This window comes from Mus caroli, unplaced genomic scaffold (genome assembly GCF_978045245.1).
Source record: "Mus caroli unplaced genomic scaffold, Mus_caroli_1 scaffold_6, whole genome shotgun sequence".
NCBI lineage: Eukaryota > Metazoa > Chordata > Mammalia > Rodentia > Muridae > Mus > Mus caroli.
This window is the reverse complement of record NW_028227261.1, coordinates 12,153,814-12,172,721: the sequence shown is the minus strand read 5'-3', so window position 1 is coordinate 12,172,721 and position 18,908 is coordinate 12,153,814. Positions and strand designations below refer to the sequence as shown.

At 45.5% G+C, this 18,908-nt stretch overlaps 1 protein-coding gene across 5 annotated transcripts in view; it reads right to left on the bottom strand.

The window, feature by feature from the left end:
- Window positions 1-18,908, bottom strand: part of Vps13d (vacuolar protein sorting 13 homolog D) — a 223,463-nt gene that overhangs the window by 56,377 nt on the left and 148,178 nt on the right. For all 5 annotated transcript variants that reach the window (XM_085838693.1, XM_029475918.2, XM_029475920.2 and 2 more), the window contains 2 exons: window positions 16,914-17,048; window positions 15,681-15,848 (listed from right to left, as the gene is read on the bottom strand). In XM_085838693.1, coding sequence (XP_085694819.1) covers window positions 15,681-15,848; window positions 16,914-17,048 — 303 coding nt within the window. The remainder of the gene's footprint in view (window positions 1-15,680; window positions 15,849-16,913; window positions 17,049-18,908) is intronic.

Here is an 18,908-nt window from a genome sequence, read left to right as displayed (position 1 = left end):
GAATGGGGGAATTCCTCAACAGGAAAGAGACTATTCCCACCCACTTCCCTGACGCCACTACAAGTGAACAAGGACTCCATCTTGAGAGGTGCAGTGTGTCTCAGATACCAATGCCAAAGTCTGGCAAGAAATGAGGGAGTGATCCTGTGACCAAGAACCATCTGCCATCAGGCAGAGCCCCTGCTGTGAACCTGGATGAGGCTCAAGGCTTTAGGAAGAGAACAGTCCCCAGTTTCTTCCAATAAGTGAAGCTGAAGTTGGAGGCAACTTTGGAGCAGTACAGTTGAGAGAAAACTCCCAGATGCATATGCTTTGGAACAGTACCTGGGGCCCACCAAAACCAGCTAGCAGAGGGCGCTACTCCATGACAGCACCTGTGAAACCACTTAGCTAGTTCAGTCCTCCCAGCAGGACAGCTACAATCCCTACTTCCCAGAAGATACCAGGAGTGTGAGTACAGCCAACCAAGGTGTGCTGTGCTGTCTCCCTCAACGTGAGTGTTTAGAGAGAGAACTCGGAAAGAGATTTATTACCTCTGTGGGAAAATGCTTTCCAGAATGACACAGAACTCACACAGAGACCCAAGGCATACACCTTTCTGCTTGTAGAAGTGAAGCTGGCAAAGTCCTGTGGAATCCTGGGAGTTAAAGGTCATTAAAGTTCATCCAGCCTTGCTTCTTCCTTCTCCTCACCCTGCAGGTCCCCTTGTCTTCCCAGAATTCTTAACTCATTAAGAACAAATATTCCCAGGCAAAGTAAGCAGTTTCTGAGAACATATTAGCCTGTTTGGGGGTGCTATTTTGGGACAGAGGCTGCATTTTGGGAATGCCATGCACAAAGTCGCCGTTCCCTTCCTTCAGGCAGTGTCTGGAGATGAGACCTGTGAGTGTGATGAGTGCTCCTCCACGTTCATGACCTGATCACCCACCAAGACTCCCACTGCTAGTGATATGACCTTGCAGAACTATGATGGAACTATGAACTATGACCTTGCCAGAACTATGATGGAAGTGGGGATGGGGGTCTGTGCATGAATTGTCAATCCTTAGCATATGCTAATTTCTCCAAGGTTTATAATAGTGACTCATCCTACTCAAGTTCAGGACACAATTGGCCAGCCACAAAGTTTTAAGTTTTGGGTGATGGGCACACAGGCATGCTGAGGAAGTCAGGGTCAGGGATTCCATCCTGACAGATGGTCTTAAGAGGTTTGCACCAGGGACTTTCCCTTGACCATATATGCCAAGAAACACAACTTCAACCCTTAGTCAAAGGACCCAGGCTGCCTCCCAGCCCAACTGCTGGGCAAATGACTCCAGTGCTATGACTCTGGGCACTAAAACCCATTGGCTCAAAGGGTCTAAGAAGTCACCAAGAAGCTACCTGTCCTTAGTCTACATAGCTGCAGGAAAGCAGAGGTCACGTGTGTCTCAAGATAAATGCCCTCTTTTAATCCATACGTGAAAGAGAAAAATCTCAGGCAAGCTCTTGGCACTGTTAGCTGTACTGAGAAACATGAGAGGACAGATTTCCAGAAAAGAATCTACAGATCAAAGTAGGTGAGACCAGGGTTCAGGGGAGGAGCCCATGAAACATACTCCCATAGGAAACATGCTCTCCTCTCCCCATTCCAGGCCACATCTAGTTTACCTACATGCTAAAGAGATCATCAAGAAGCTTAATGGCTAGTTAAGTGGAGTCAGAGAATTTCCCAAATGTAGTTTGGGAGTCAGTGGAACACATTGCACACGCTGAGCTCCACATTCTGCAGAGCAGTGTGGCCTAAGACCTATTGCTTAAGACAGACCCACTGCCTCTCTTCTTCTTGTGCTCCAGCTGCTTCACTTACAGTCCAAGGTCCTTAGTCTGCTGGCTCCAGCTTCTGGAGGGCAGTTTTCTACTGTGGCTATGGAGCACATGGTTAATGAGAAGTGCTGAAGTGCCTGGGCAGAGCCACTCTGGCCATAAAGAGCAGTCTGGTGCATCTGCAAGGCACTGCAGCAAGCAAGCAGGCACAGTTTCCTTTGCTGTGAGCTCTGGGTACATAAGGGTTAGAGTACCAAGATGGAGCTTGCTGCCAAGCCTGATAACCTGAGTTCTATACCTGGAGCCCAAAGGGAGAGGATTGACTCTTTCAAGTTGTCCTCTGACCTCCATATGAGAACACATACATACTTTATGAATAAGTAAATAAAGAAAAATTGAAGTCAGGTCTTCCACCCTGGGGTATGTGAGGCTGACAGTTTGGTGTGTCCTGAATGTGAAATGTGTGATTCTTTCTCCTCAACATACACAATGCAATTGCAAAACAATAACTCTTCTCCATGTATCATGACATGTATTGGAGGTACCATGACAACAGTACTAGGCTCCAAATGTCAAACACTTAAGTCAATTTATTTTCATTCCTTATGGGGTTAGGGGGCAAACTGTGGGTCAGTTTCCTAACTAGCCCAGCTGGCCAAGTGGTTCACCCACAGGCTCTGGCACAACCCCTGCCCCAATACATACAATAGCCTGGTGCTTCACACAACACGTACTCCCTCCTGTGACCTCTCCTGTCTGCAATCTATTTGTATGGCACCCATCTCCAAGGATTCCTCCTTCCGTTCAGTCCTCCCTACTCTAGCACCTGGATGCTCCCTGAACACATGGTTCTCACCCTCTTCTGTCCTATACTGTGGTCCCCAGAGAGGCTAATACTTGGCTTTCGCCACCAATTCCTTGATATCTAGCATAGAGCCTGGTGTTTCTAGCTGTCTACATACAGTTGCAAGCTAAAGGAAAGCAAACCTGTTAATTTGTTTGACTGTCTTGGGTTTTGGGCTTTATAGTTTAAAAGGTTTTTGCATAACTCTATATTTAGGTAGGTCTGTATGTAGAGCTTCACTGAGTGTCTCGGGCTCTGGGCTGCATGCTTCATCCTTGATAAAGCCACAGCATCTACAAAAGCATTTCTGTACAAAAGAAGAGTCTAGGAAATGACTTTCAGCTATGCTGAGTACTCTCTGAACCTCCTTGAGCCCAGCACCTGCCATGGTTAACCCCCACAAATGAGGTACTCAAGGGGATCCAGCAGGGAAGCCTGCTGACAGTGCATCATCTTTGCATTGTCACAAGATGGGTCTTGCTCTTCTCCTACTTTTGAGCATCTTAACAAAGATCTGAGTGAGTCTTTTGTAAAGGGAGCAGTTGGGACTATGGTGCTAAGGATTAGGCAGATTAGATTGGGTTTGTTGAGGTAGCTCAGCGGGTAAGAAGCAATCTTCAGAACTCAGACAAAACCTTCTGCTGCTCTACACATGTGCTGTGGCATGCACACTCATGCACACCTACATAATAAATATGTTTTAAAAAGCAAATCACTTTGTGTTAAAGCCATCACTGTGCCCAGCACACGGAAGACAATAAATGTTAGCTACTACTTTAAAACAAAACAGCACTGTTTAGGATTGAACCTGGGGCTTCTTCATACATGATAGACAACACTGATCACTGAGCTACCCCACCCGAACCCCAGCGTAGCTTTTCCTATTTGACAGATGCTCATTCAGCTACCTGGTTAAACACAAAGCTACCTACAATGGCACAATGGGTGCTGATAGCTACCCCCACTTCTCCTGTACATCAACACTGAGGAATAAAAGGAAATGCAGTTCACAAATGACAGTATTCCATGTGGTCTGGCTCCTTTCTGCACTGTGACCACACAGTCCACAAACAGCATGCAGGTGGACAAGCTGCCTGCTCATTTTGGCAAAAAATTATGAGAGACAAAAGCCAAGGAAATACAAAATTAACATTGTTGTCCTCTTTATCAGAGCACACAGAGCCAGATGTGGCCATAGTCCCTGATAAACAAAACGGGCTTCTGGCTTTTGCCCGGAATTTCCTGGGACTCTTATCAGTAGTGCAGAACTAAGTTAAATGTTTCTTTGCACAAAGTTATGAGAAATGAATCAGATGTAGTAAGAAAGACTTCTGTGAGAACAAAACTGCTCTTGAGCAGTGAATCATCATGGGCAGATTAGGACAGTCCAGAACTGTAAATACAGTTAACTATTTACTGGAAATGATGAGAAGATGTATGCTAAGTAAATACATAGATGAGCATGTAAACCAAACATTTACAGGTGACTTATGTTTTCTGAAGCACAGTATGTTGAATATATGTGTTATGATAGAACTGGCCAGTAGTCTCCAGATTGTACACTCTGACCTTCAGTGCCACACTGCTGCATCTCCTCTGCTGACATTCGAGAGCATGTGTGGACTTAGTTATTCAGAGCTCCCAGCCATATCTTTTCCAGCAGACAGGTGGATTTTTTTTTTCAAGCAAAGAGGAAAAATCTGGGCCATACCCTATGTGCACATTTGTTGCTGGATATGTAAAAGCCATAAGTGTGTGGGATACAAGCTACTGTCCAGCAGGTTTTCAAGGACAGAGTCAATTCAGCGAGATGTGCTCTTGGTGGTACATGAATTCAACAAAATGAGCAGTTAGAACCAATAAATACAGTTCCAGGCGGAATGAACAACAATTTTAGATTAGAAATATTCACACCCATGGACTGACTCTGTTTTCTTGTTTTAAGGAATTAAGAATGTGCTGGAAATTTTGGGAATGTACTTTAAATTTTTCTTCCTCCTTCTGCAACCCTCTTCTCCCTCTTCTCCTCCCTTCTTCCTCGACCTGCCCCCCTCCTGACTCTTCCCCCTGTCAAAGCCTTTATTTGCTCCCAGGCTATCCAAGTGGCCTGGCTAGCTAACATTCTCTGACACTAGCCTACTGGCCTGATGTGGGTCCTGGGCAAGCCTGATTAGAAATCCCTTGAGCCCCAGTGGCTCTTATCTCCACAGCTGCCTGAGGAGTTTGGTATCTTCTCTCCCCACCCTCCCGGGGAAGCTGGCCCAGCAGGTGCCCATTGGCAATAGTTTTATGTTACAGGCCTGAATGAATGATCCCCGCAGGAGCTGCCGGCTGTTTTCACAGACACAGAGGCAGTCAAAAGTCCACCGCGTGAACTTGGAATGACCCCAGCTGCAGAGTCACTGGCGGGTTCATCGGGAGGGCAGGCACGCTTTATTAAACAACTAATACTCTTCACAGATAACTTTGCGAAAAAGCAAAAGTGTTAACTCTTTGCAATCTTGCTCTGACAAAACACCTCAGCTGTGAAGAGTCTCCAGATGGAGGGAGCATGCAGGTCTGAATGAAAACAAGAACAGAGAGACAGAAATGGCATAAGTAGGAACGGTGCTCATCTGTCCCAGAGAGGGGTCAGGATTCAGTCACCATTTGGTTGGCTGGTTTGTCAGAGTGTTCTGGATTAAGGTAAAAAGACAAAATGCTAAGGTTTCACAAACTGACTCCAGTGAGGACTCCGTGGCTGGGAGTGGCCTGACAGTGACAGCCTTTGGCAAAGGCCAAAACCATGAAATCCGGGATGCAGATGTATCCAGCCCACCCTGCTTTGCTTTGCCCCAACTCCTGGCACCCACAAAGTCATAGGAAAGCAATCCAGAGCCTCCTGTGCCAAAAGAGGAGACCACAGTCAACGGAGAAAACACCCAGCACCAGCACTTCATCCAGCAGCACATCCAGAAGGGAAGAGAAGTTCAGCAAAGGCCTGTGGTTCAGATAGCCATATTCCCACTGAGCACACAGCCTTTACATTCTCTGGGTTTGCTGCACACCCAAAAGATGACAGGCCTGGCTTCTTCCTATGGCAGGCTATTCCTAGATTCTCTTTTTATATAGACTTTAGAATGAACTGGTGACAATAACTGTTAATAGCAAGACACAGGTAAACCATGAACATTTATTAGAGGAACCCCTCGGATAAATTTGGGCCCCAAAGACTATGTGCCTATTAAAGTTCATCTCTGCCTCATCTCACCAGCTGTCTTCTAAGCCTGGTTAAGGAAGGGTTTCCTACTTGGCTTTGTTTGTGGGAAGTGCAGCTTTGCCTGGGTTAACTGGCTGGATTAGATCCTGTTGAAAGACTAGCTAGGTGAGTTGCTTCAAAGCAGCCCTGCCTCCCTCCTGACACAGGTGAGCAGATGGGTCAGAGCAACAACCCAAGGACATTTTCCACATTGTATACAGCACAGCTCTAAAAGCATAAGAGGAAACAACTTAGATCCTTGTCTTTCTTAGTCTGTTGTGGAAGACAGTCAAAGAAATACATAAAATCCACAGAGAGAATGTTAAACAAGGTGCTGGGGAAATAGAGTGGTGGGCAAGGTGCCTGCTGTGCAAACATGAGGCCCTGAGTTCAGAGCCAGGCACAGCAAACCTGTAACTCTAATAAGGAAGCGGGGGTGGGGGGGAGGGAGAACAGGTCCTGGGGGTCAGTGGCCTTTGCACGTGCATGCACAGGTACCACATGTGATGCAATGCAAGCAGCCTGAAGCTGCCCACCCAGCCACAGGGCAAAGCCTACAACTGAGAACTGGCCCTGGGACTACCTAGCTGCGAATCCTGACAGGGTCTTGGTTTCTCCTCAATGGTCTGCGAGGCTCAGTGCCAACCTTGATATTCTTTCCCATGTCTGCTATCCTCAGAGGTTGAGTTCTGGTCTATAGCTGAGAAAGGCCAACTCCCCAGGTCCAGCAAACTGACACTTCTTGAGAATATAACATGCCCTTAGGGAAGACAGAGGCTCCTGTCTGTCACCATGTATACTGTTTTCATAACAGCATTTGGACCTCAAGTCTATTCTGTGTGTCTGTGACTCTAGGTTGACACAAGTCACTAGGTCTGTGTGTGACACTGAGTTGACAGCAGTCTTATTATTATTATTATTATTATTATTATTATTATTATTCCACAGAGAAACAAGCAGCAAATTCCCCCTCTTGTATTCAGAGGCCTGGCAATTCATCTGTCCGTTGACTAATTTGACTTGATTGGTCTCTCTCGGCAACTATTCTATAACAGTCTAAAATTTTCCTTTTCTCAGGATGTAGAACATAGAATCAAAGTCACTAATGTCACTAGAAAAGGGTTATTAGACTCTGCCTGCCTTTGTTTCTCTCTGGATGTGTGACTGCAGCCTTGTGAACTTACCTGGCATCTTAGAGCCCACCCTTCACAACCCAACATGGCTATGAGGAGAGAGAAGCCACCTGTGAGGGAAGCAGTGAGGGCTCCTGGAGGATTCTCCTGGCTCCCTGGGGGTAGCTTTGTCCAGAGGGCAGAGAGGGGTTGGCAGCCTGACCCAATGCTAACTGCCCCATTTGAGGCTAGTGACTTACTTTCTCACCACTCAGAGGAAAGTGATGACAGCCTGGCTTGCTGGCCCCATAGGGATGTTGCAAGCCTAGTGAGTTCGACATGAAAGTGTTCCAGCTCCTGAGGAGGAAGCAGCAGTGACTGCTGTGGGAAATGGCCTGAGGCTGCAGAGGAGCCCAGAGTCCTGTTCTCTTCTGCGAGCTCCATTTGACCCTCCAGAAGCTAATTACTTACAATGTGACTCAACGTTTTCATCTGTCAAATGGGGATAATTCTTGACCTCCAATGTCTAAGTGTGTGAACATCAGATGGTGACAGGAGCCTGCTACAAAGGTTAAATGCCTATAAAATCTTCACAGAGCCTCTATGCCTCCTTTTGTGACTTTGCCATAATCCTTGCCCATTTCCAAGTTACCAATACAGAGGAAATCATTCAACTGGCTATAATACCTGGCTCTGAACATCACAAAAAACAAAACAAAACAAAACAAAACAAAAAACCAAAACAAAAACAGAACTGAAACAATGGTTTTGAAAGCACATTCTGCTTAACAGTCACTTCTGAAAAAACAGTATACATTTAATGCCTGCAAATTAAGGTTTTATTACATAAATTTAATTTACCTAAGTATTTCCCACTAAGAAAGCAAACAGCTCTTTCCCACCCACACTTTTATTCAATAGGTCCAGAGGAACTCTATAGAGGAACTAGGTTTGTTTCTCTTTCTGACAGTTCGCCAAGGCTTCTTGCCATGTTGGGCAGAGCCAGAGCCAGAGCCAGAGCCTGCTGGAACCCTGTGTGATGGATGTGTAAGAGCCTGCTGGAACCCTGTGTGATGGATGTGTAAGAACTGAGGACCAGGGTGAGAGGACACATCCTCCAAGTCAATGTTCCTGGGATGGGGTCTCACTGCATCTTTCAGGATGGCCTTAAACTTGTGGTCCTTCAGCCAATGAGTGCCCTGTTTCTATTTTGGTTAGCTGCAGGCTTCAGATATGTTTAGGACAGACATGTAAATCAACCGTTCTACAGTTTCTGTTTATTTCACATTAAAAACTAAACAACAGATAATAAAAAGCAGGCTGGTGTTCTATTTCATAACTTTGCTGAGCATACACAATGCAAAAATGCAGAGCCAAGTAAGAGACACCCCATACAATGCAACTGGCTCACTTCCATTTTTCCTATAGCAAATATTTATGGCTGGTCACAAGAAATATCAGTCAAAAATTCCAGATAAGATCTTTGCCCTTGGGCAGCCTGAAGTCTACTCACCGATGCAAGCAATAAGCAGACATCTACATTTCACATTCCCTTAGGCCCTGGACCTCGTCCTTGAGGAAGAGCAGGGTGTTCTTGCCCTATGGCCCCACAGTACTTTCCCATGTGACTGCTCCCAGTCTGTACAGATCCCACTGCAACCCTCACCCTTGTGCAGGAAGTCCTACTCTACGAATGTGTGTGCTCTCTCTCTCTCTCAAACATACAGGCAAACACACATGGTGGGGAGGGAGGGAGGGAGGGAGGGAGGGAGGGAGGGAGGGAGGGAGGGAGGGAGGGAGGGAGGGAGCAGTTGCTGTTGTAACAGAAGCATGAAGTGCCATGGGAAACAAAGCAGTAAAAGAGCACGTTTGGTGACATTTGGGTTGGACCTTATAAATACAGAGCCTTGGACGTGAGGTGTGGGATGGGTGCCACAGACAAAGGGAAAACACTGAGAATAAGATCAGGGTGAATAACACACAAGGGAGGGATCAGAACAGCATCTGTGGTCTTCCTGCCTTTACCTGACTCTCTGGGCGCTTCCTAATGTTTGCCTTATGGTCACTTTCCTCACACTAAATTAGACACTTCCTTCTTAGAAATGCACAGGAGGGCTCCCCCACTGGAGATGAACTGAAAGGAAAGAAGACATCACATTTCCCACATACCTGTTGGAGTGAATGTGGTGTCCCTCTGCTTTTCTGTACCGAACAACCGTGTTCTCCTGTGGTCATGTTGGGATGCCCTTAGTTCCCTATGAGCTAGGCCTGAGCATGTTATCTTTTGACTACAGGGCAAGACAAAGAAAAGGCCCTGTTAGTCTTCTAGAAGTACCTTTTTCTTCCATGGTCTTTCTTCCCCAACACTGTTTAGATTTTTTAACATAATGACTTGATATAAGCTCCAATTCTTGCAGCTTCTCCATCCACAAAGATTCTGCTCCAATCTCTTTTTACCTCCACTTTGCTTTTTGTGATTTCTCAAATATGACACAAATAACACCCTGGTTAATTCCTAAGCCTATAAGAGGAACGTCATTTTCATTTGCTTCTTGGCTCTGAAGCCACTCTGCCAGAGAATTTGCTAGTAAGGCTCACAGAGGGCACTGACACGAGAGACTCCAAGACCAGGACCAGGCCTATTTCTGTAGCACAAGGGAAGACTCATGAAAAAATGTCCAGCAAAGTTCTAGAAGCTAGAGGACCCAGGAAAAAATTCAAAGCCTACCAGCTTCTGTTAGATCATCTTGATGGAGTTATTTCTAGATCTCTGCTTCTTCTTCACCTGTAAGATAGTGGCAGTAACCTCTCCCTATCTTCAGATGTCATCAACGAAGAATGACTAAGACCAACAGAGACTAGGGAGAAATGGTGAGGGGCCAAGGAGTGCCAATGAGTAAATACAAGTTTTAATTTACTCCAAGAAGCAAACTATGGAGCAGGCCAAGAGGACTAAGCTTACAGAGCAGACCAACGGAACTAAGCATAAATTCAGAACACTGTCTCCAGTGTTCCCCCTGGCTTTTAAACTCAATTGCTAAGCCTCTGAGAGCCACTTGCTTGTAAGACTGAGACACAAGGTGTCTCTACAGAGGTTTAAAAGCTATGGGAGAGACCATGGGGAGGAAAGAATGAAAGGCAAAAGCAAGGGAGAAAAACAAGTAAACATTCTACCACTAACTGATCTGAGGGAAATACAACGTTTCCCAGTTTCAGGCACTCTGAGATGAAGTTAAATATTGTTTTCTTAAATTATTTTTAATTTTGTGTGTGTGCGCGCCTGAGTGTCCACAGAGGCCACATGAGGGCATCAGATCCCCTGAAGCTGGAAGTAGAGGTAGTTATGAGGTACCATGTGGATGCTGGAAACTGAACTCAAGTCCTCTGCAAAAGCGGTCAGTGCTCTTACCAGCTGAGTCATTTCTCCAACCCTTAAAACATTAGTATTTTAAAACATCCTAGTTACCTAGAAATGCTTAAAATAGTGAAGTAGCACACAAAAGTTACCACTCAGCTCATCCACTCCAAGAAAAGGGGCACCAGGAAAGGTGTCTAAAGACCAGTCAGATTACACATTGTGATTTTTAACAAGGATATTGGTCCAAAAAGTACTTCTTATAAGCAGATAGAAAATTTTAGAGATGCCAATTATAAAGGTGAGAGAACTCAAGGAAAATAGAATCTTCCAGTGACAGCGATCCTGATCTTCAATAGCCAACAACAGTTGATGTGTCCTTCAGAAAATTGTAACAATTGAGTATAGTTCATTTCAACTCACTTTGCACAACACTTTGGGAAGATCAGACACTGACAGGAAGGGCATGAAGGTTTACTACTAAGTCTGATCATATTAAATTTCTTTTAGTAGCCATATTTGTACTTAGATAGGAAAGCTACTGCACCAGGAGACACAGAGGTCTTTTTCTTCTCATCTTTTCCTGCTTTGCGTCCTTCTACCATACACTTGTTCTTCTGGGTGATGAGGTACAGCAATTTGGAATGTGTGCTGCTCACTGCTGAGGTGACAACTTCAGGCCCCCACACTTGACTGACTAACACTAGGAAACGAAGGGTTGTGATTCACTTCCCGCCAGCCTGTAGAGTTCCCTGCTCAGCTGAAGGAGAAAATGCCTAAGTTGTTCTTGGGAACCTTGGTCACTTGGGATTCCCATGCCACCAATCCGCTCCCCTGTACCAAACACACTTCTGACTACCCAGATGGTTGAGACTCATCTGAGCAAGGATGGGTCAGGCAGCACTAGAAAACTGCCTCTAACTACACTTAATTCAAAGTAAGGGAATCCATTTAGCCTTCAAAGTTATTAGAAGAAAATTAAGCAAAAACTCTGATCTCAAACATGTGAGTCACTTCTCCACATATGACAACCTGAACATACCTCATCTGAGCCGGAAAAGGAATCCTTCAGGTGACTTGGGATCAAAATGTTTTTGAAGACAGAAAACCCTACATTCTCTAAGGGGTAGATCACTGTCTGAAGAAAATTTTGCTCAACTTAAAACCATGCCAACTTAAACACAGTAAAACCTGATGCTTACGAGAAGCCATCCACCTACTTCTCGATTATAGGTACATGGAAAAGCTATTATGGGGATAATCAGCTCGACAATAAAATGGAACAGTCACACATAATGACAAAAACAGACACAAGTCATAAATTGCCGTTCCCCTTCAGAATCCACACAGAACATTCTTTTGTGCGAAGATCTAACTTTCTCCTTGAACAAACAGTGTGTTAGTCTCATCTGAGTCCTATAAATATAGTGCCTGCAACACAAACACAAACAAATACTAGTTCCTAAACAAAGGCAGTTGGGCTGCCTGCCCTGTCTGCTGCAAGGCCACATACGAGGCAGGCACTGGAACAGGGCCTGTCAGAGAAGCTCTGAAATAGGAAAGTCTGGGTCCTCTGACCACTGCCATGTCCTAGATCTGGTTTCCTGGGACAAAGGGCCAGCACAGGGGAAATGGCTCAATGGTACACTGCTGCCCAAAATAGGGAGCAAAGAAGCAGGAGAACACATCATCTGAGGTCCTAGCTGGATTCTGTGGAAGTCATTCAAGGCCAGCCTCATTCTCCACCTGCCCCTATTGATCTACAGAGTTGCTAAAACCCTTGACAGTTCACACCAAGAGCAGCAGGCAGGGCCTCTGTTTGGCGTGTTTGCTCAGACAGCATCTCACTCAGTAGCCTCTCTTGAGTTTGCTTGTCTCAAACTCAAGATTCTCCTGCCTCAGACTCCTGAGTGCTAGGCTTTGAGGATGTGTCACCACTCCTGGCTATGATATTTTCTTTTGTTTACTCTTTAGCCTATTGTTTTGTTTTTCAATATTCGGGAAATGTCTGCCATAACCTTAGAGTTAAGGATCATGTGTAAAGTTTAAGTCAGTGAGGCAGGGTCCGGTAAAGGAGCTCCTTCCTGCCAGCTGACGGCTGAGGGAAACTCAACCTTCTTTGAGGGACATGTCTGCTGATAACTTGTCCATGCCACCGTGGATGACCCCACACCCATGCAAATATAAGCAATACTAATTGTACTCGGGGTTTAGGAAGAACCAGGAAAAGAACGAAGAGGGGGACTGGAAGTTGGAGGGAGACAAAGGGGCAACTAGGGGGAGTGGGGAAGAGGAAGTAGTGGATGGACATGATCAAAATACACTGTAGCAATGTGTGGAACTTTAAAAAAGAAAGAGTGATCCAAGAAAGACAAAGCTTCTGTAGGCACCTACCTGCTCACTGCGGCCACCCCTTACCTGGGAGCCCCACTGATACACTGGGACTAACAATGCCTAACTAACTAACTGAGTTGCCTGGACAGCCAGCGTCACCAGACCAGAGCCACACTTGCAAGCACTAAGCTCTGACTGCCTGTGGAGAGGGTGATCACAGGCATCAAACCCACCTAAGCCCTGCAGGTGAGAACATGATGGGAGACAGGACAGCAGTAGACTCCGCAGCTAAAAGAGCAACGTCTCTGTCTAGTAGCAAGCTTCCAGTGGAAGGTGCTACTGTTTTCTACTCTCTAAAATGTCTGAAAAAGAACCTTAGACACACAAGGGAAGATAAGGGGAGAGGGTATGGAGCTGGACTTACATCAAGTCCACTCATTTTTTTTGTTATTTGACCTTGAAAATGTTTCCAAGCCCTTTAAGCCTCACTTCCTGATTTGTGGGGTAGAGATTAACTCCAACAAGGCAGTGAGTGGCAAGGGTCCATCTGTGGCAGGCCTGACAGACAGAAGACATTCAGTAAGGATTTATAAGGAAGAGTATGCCACGTGGCAGTGCTATGCTCTGCCCTGACCCAGCACCTTTAACGCTGTTGGCACCAGGAATGCCCCAGAACTATCAGTGCTTTGTCCAAGTCACAACAAACTAACTTCAACACCACAGCAAAGCTGGGTGTCTGACAGTGGTTTCATGAGGGGCAGGGTCACCTTCTGCCCTCTTCCTCCCTGGAACTCTGAATCTCTAAATACTCTCCTCATGCCAGACTTGATTCCTGTGTCACCTGCACTTCCTCAGACTCCCTAATGAATACAGAGAAGCAAGCAAAACAGCTCAGCAAACCGACAATGAAGGTCTGGTTTCAACACTCAGAACTACAGGAAGATGGAGAGCATTAGCGCAGCCACACATACAGCACCAGAGATGGTCTGACCTGGTCTCCGCAGACAGACCCACCATGTGAAGTATGAACTTTCTGTCTTGCAGCTAGATGGACTTTCCTTTGTCATAACAAACCCAGGGTTCATCAAAATAAGTTAGAAAGCAATTTCCCTCAGTAGCAGCCTAAAACTCCAATACTGCTTGACTTACTAAGGACAAGATGAACTCATGAAATAAGCCGACTAAACACACAGTGAACAAAGTTTGAAGTCAAGCCCTGGAAAGCCCCTTATGCAAAAGAAATAACAATATAAAGTAGGACATCCAGTAAGATATATAAAAGCTTTAAGTAGAGTGTTTACAACAGAATGTTGCAGGGCATTGGCTGACTAAATAAAGTGCTCAGAAGCTGAGCTGCACTGCATTATAATGTGTGGGGCTGAGAGCAGCATAAGAAAGACTCCAGAAGAGATGGGAACTGTCTTTCACATCCTGTCCTGACTTTACTAGCTTCCAAGTTGTAATCTGAAGAATTCTTTCTTCTTCCCTCTTCTCTTATTCTGAAAGCAACATTTCTCTGTGCTGACCCACTGTCTTAGTCAGGGTTTCTATTCCTGCACAAACATCATGACCAAGAAGCATGTTGGGGAGGAAAGGGTTTATTTGGCTTATACTTCCATGCTGCTGTTCATCACCAAAGGAAGTCAGGACTGGAACTCAAACAGGTCAGAAAGCAGGAGCTGATGCAGAGGCCATGGAGGGATATTCTTTACTGGCTTGCCTCCCCTGGCTTGCTCAGCCTACTCTCTTATAGAACCCAAGACTACCAGCCCAGGGATGGTCCCACCCACAAGGGGCCTTTCCCCCTTGATCACTAATTGAGAAAATGCCTTACAGTTGGATCTCATGGAGGCATTTCCTCAACTGAAGCTCCTTTCTCTGTGATAACTCCAGCTGTGTCAAGTTGACACAAAATTAGCCAGTACACCCACACAGGGTGAGCACTTTCAGTGATCAAGTCATAGCACAGCCTCAGACACTAATCTGAGGGAGACTATCCTCCCTGGTGACACTCTAGAAAAAGACACCTCATTCCCACCCCACATGCCTTATGATCAGGATCACATAACAAAGAAAAACTATTCAACTGCACCTTCCCAACTAGAGCATGGGGTGAGGTAGAAAGGGAGGGATGAGGGTACCCTGCCAGAGCCACTTTTCCTCTCAGCAGTTCATGGTGGAGTATCACCTGTGCCTCATAGGAGTCAGGCCCATAGGAAGGAGTAACCAAGTATAAACAAGTGCTTCCTCAGGTCTCCCTCATGAATGACAGGCCAATGTCTGCATGAACAGACAGTGGAGCAAAGAGGGACAGGAAGGAGTCAGGCCCCAGGAACAAGATGGGCTCTCAGACAACTTGCATATGCCATGAAACAGCAGCTATACTCAGCCACCTCCACTGCTCTCAGCTTCTCACACAGAACCAGCTACTGGATACCAACAGTAGACCAACGAAACACCCACCAAGCAAGATGCCTGGGAACCAAGAGGTCACTGGGTTGCAAGGCTCAGGAGCACAGCCCCATTGTCCTCCCACAGCTGGTTTCACATGGCGTACAAGGCCACTACATTATTGGAACTCATTTAGTTCAGACTTTCCACGAAGTTGTGGGAATTAGTTAGTATATCTTAGGGAGAAGGCACAGTCCAATTTTATTCTGTTTGGTTTGTGGATTTTACTTACACTAAGGAGGGCATGGGCCAGACCCCAACCCCTTAATTTCAGGTTCACAAAAGTCCAGCTCATTCTGTTGGTGTTGGGAAGGAGACTACTACAGTGACCAGGCAAGCCACAGAGCTGGGCTAGGAAATGAAACACGATGGAACATGACCTGCCTGGCAGGCCTCCTTAGTGGAAGGAAGGTAAGCCATTGCATCAAGGAACCCGAGGTTGTGATTGCAGCTTCTCCAGGCCAGCTATACACCAGTGAAACTCCAGTGACACAGAGGTCTCTTAAGGCTAATAGTGTGATTTCATCAATATTCCCTTACCTTGGCGGCAGAATTTGACACTCCATGGGTAACATTTCTTATGAGGCCCCCGACATTTCCATACTTTATCAGTCCAGTGACCCCTTCAGATACATCATTCAAAAGGCCCATGGGATTGCCAAGGAAGTCTACTGATCCTAGGATCCGAGCTGCCTGGCTAAGGAGTTCCTGTGGAATGGAAAGGGGGAGGAAAGCCATGTCAGTGCCAGTGTCCCCAAGAAAAGATAGTTGGCATCTGTCTCATCCTCCAGTACTGTCAACAATGACATTTTCAGTCGTCATCACCTGCTAATGACCTCCTGGGCTCTCATGGATGGCCCTAAACTTCACTCAACACACACACTAGGGACTGGTTCCAATACACATAAAAAAATATGTGTCACAGATAGCTAGGAGAATAAAAGTAGCTGTGAGACTGAAAAGATCCTTTGGGAATTTTTATGAACAAGCATTATACTCCCCTTCCCATGATCTCTGCTAGGAGAAATCAGGCAAGAGGAAGGAGGGAGCAGGCTCTCGAGTCTATACTTAGCTGGAGCATGTGAGGAGAGAGGGTTCAGGCTTGGCAAGCAAATTCTCACTGGGCCTTTGCCTGCCTGATCCCTGATTCCAGATGTACCTGCTCATGAACCTTAGAGGCAGTTGGGGAAATATTTCCTCATTAGGAAATGAGGAGGGCAGAAAAAGAAGCAAGATGGAATAAGCTTTGACTGTGGAAACTAACAAATTCTGTATGATCTGATGATCCACTAAAGGCTCTATATTTGGGGCTGTACAGTCTAGATTAAAAATACAAAATGGAAAATGTCTAATTTGGTTAAAAAAAAAAAACATAAGTTCAATTCCAGGTCAAGGCCCTCAGAGGCATTAAACAGTGGTGTGGTTGTTGAAAGCAAGCCATGCCTAGCACATAAAGAGTTCACAGGACTCTGTGCTGTCACTGAAGCATCAACTAAAACCACAACGAGCTGTGCCTAACCTAGAGGAGTCCCCGGGACTGGCTCTGAGGAACAAGACAAACAGTTCTTAAGTCAATCTTGGGATTCTTAAGGTATCTTTTGTGTGTGTGTGTGAGAGAGAGAGAGAGCGCTGACTCTTGAGACGCGACACAGTAGTGACATCTAAGTGACAGATCCCCAATACCTAAGATGAAGCTGCTTGGCCCTGACTGTTCCCACCTGACCCTTTCCCACCCCTCCTGTCTGCTTACATCCCTCCCGTCTGCTCACACACCTCCTGGAAGTGCTTGAGGATGTCATTGATGATGAACTCCTTGGTCTCATACGGATGCACCCGAGTGAAGGGGTCCAGATTAATCACAGCATCTTCAAACCGAATCAGTGGGAATCCTAGGGTGCTTTTCAGGGCCTAGGTGGGGAAGAAAGGAAACTACATAATTCTAGAATCCATGAAAGACTAAGAACTAAGAATTACTACCTAGATATAAGGATTTCCCCTATAATTACAAAAGTAAAATATGACGGAAAAAATATATAAATTTCTATTACCCAAAGTCATGTATATCTCAACATTACAGCAGCAAACACTGCCAGGCTCATAGTAGAATTCCTTCTGGTCTGTTTGAACCTGTATTTGACATGCCCTCCTTTCTGACTAATGCACACTGCACAGGGACAGCGCAGCCATAACAAACAACACTCAATTTGTTTTCTTCTCCCTCTTATTGTCACTTGCATGTTCCTGTATATGTGGTGTGTATGTGTGTGTTGTGGGGGGGAGAATTGGGCATAATCATGTGCGCACATGTGGAAGTGTGTATGTGTTGAAATACAAAGCTGGTATGAGTCTTCCTTGACTGTCTTCCATCTTGTTCTTTGAGGTAGAGTATTCCCATCATCTCAGAACTCCCAGACAGCCAGTCTTACTAGCAAGCTTGCTCCAGGCATCTCTTCTCTGCTTTCCAAGACTGGAATTGTAGACAGGACAGCATGCCCCCTCAGATTTTACGTAGTGTTCTGGGATCCTGACTCCAGTCCTCTTGGTCACAATGGTAAGAGCTTTAACTACTAAACCATCGCAGCAGCCCCAAGGTCAGAAAGTAAATTGTCTTTTCTGCCTTAAAAACAGCCTGCCCCCTGTACAAACTATTTCTTTTCTCTACAGATTATGTTGTCCTGATTTGCACTGTATGCTGTTGTATATAGTATATCTTATTAATTTTCATTTTTACATATTACATCATACAAGTAATACCCATTTAACCATTAGTGTTGGTGGAGAGTTAGGTGGTGTTTTGAGACAGACAGGGTTCTCTACGTAGTCCGGAACTTTTTTGTACACCAAGCTGGCTCTAGACTTACAGAGATCCTCCTGTCTCTGCTTCCATAGTGTTAGGGTCAAAGGTGTGTACTGCCACACCCGACCACTGAGATTTACTCCTATGAATAAAGTAGCTGAAACATCCCCAAGTCCTTTGGGTGGCTCTCCATGTGTTGTTTTGTTTTGTTTTGTTTGGTGCATGTCTAGGAGGACTGGAGCTGCTGGCTAATAAAGAATGAGCATGTTCAACCTGAGTATATACTGCCAAAAAGTTTCACAGAGGAGCCAGGAAAGCTCGAACCTTTTTCAGTAGTCTAGTAAAGCCCCCCGTTCTATGTTCTCATCAATAACGGGAAGAAATAACTTTCCTGGGGTTTTGTTGATTAGTTTTTGTGTGTGTGTGCTGCTGGAACTGAACCCAGGACTTTATGCACACTAGGCAATCAGTCACTCTGCCCCTGAGATATACCCCTAGATCTTACGGTATGTGCTGATACCCCAGTTCATGAATGATAATAAGGCTGTGCACATTTTGTAACCATTCTAGCTCCTGGACACTGTTTCTATAATGTGCTTATTTGGATCTTTACTCATGTCTACAGGGAGTTATCTGTGTTTGTCTTTCTCTGGAGGACTTTTGTACATGCATAAACATATTGCAGACACCTTCTCTCCCCCTGTATCTGGTCTTACTATTCGTTACATGGTGCCTTTCAATCATGAGACAAGCTTACTTTGAAGGAGAGCTTTCTTTTCAATCTTTTCTGGTCAGAGGCTCTCTGTGTCCTCATTACTAAGGTCACAAAGCCTGATGTCTGTTTTCCTTCACACTCATGCCGTGACACTGCACGCTTGGTTCTTAGGTAACCTGTGATCTCTGCACTAATGCACTAAGCACTAATAAGCACAGGACCTCTTTCTGACTTTTGTTTTTGTTCTGCTCACCGC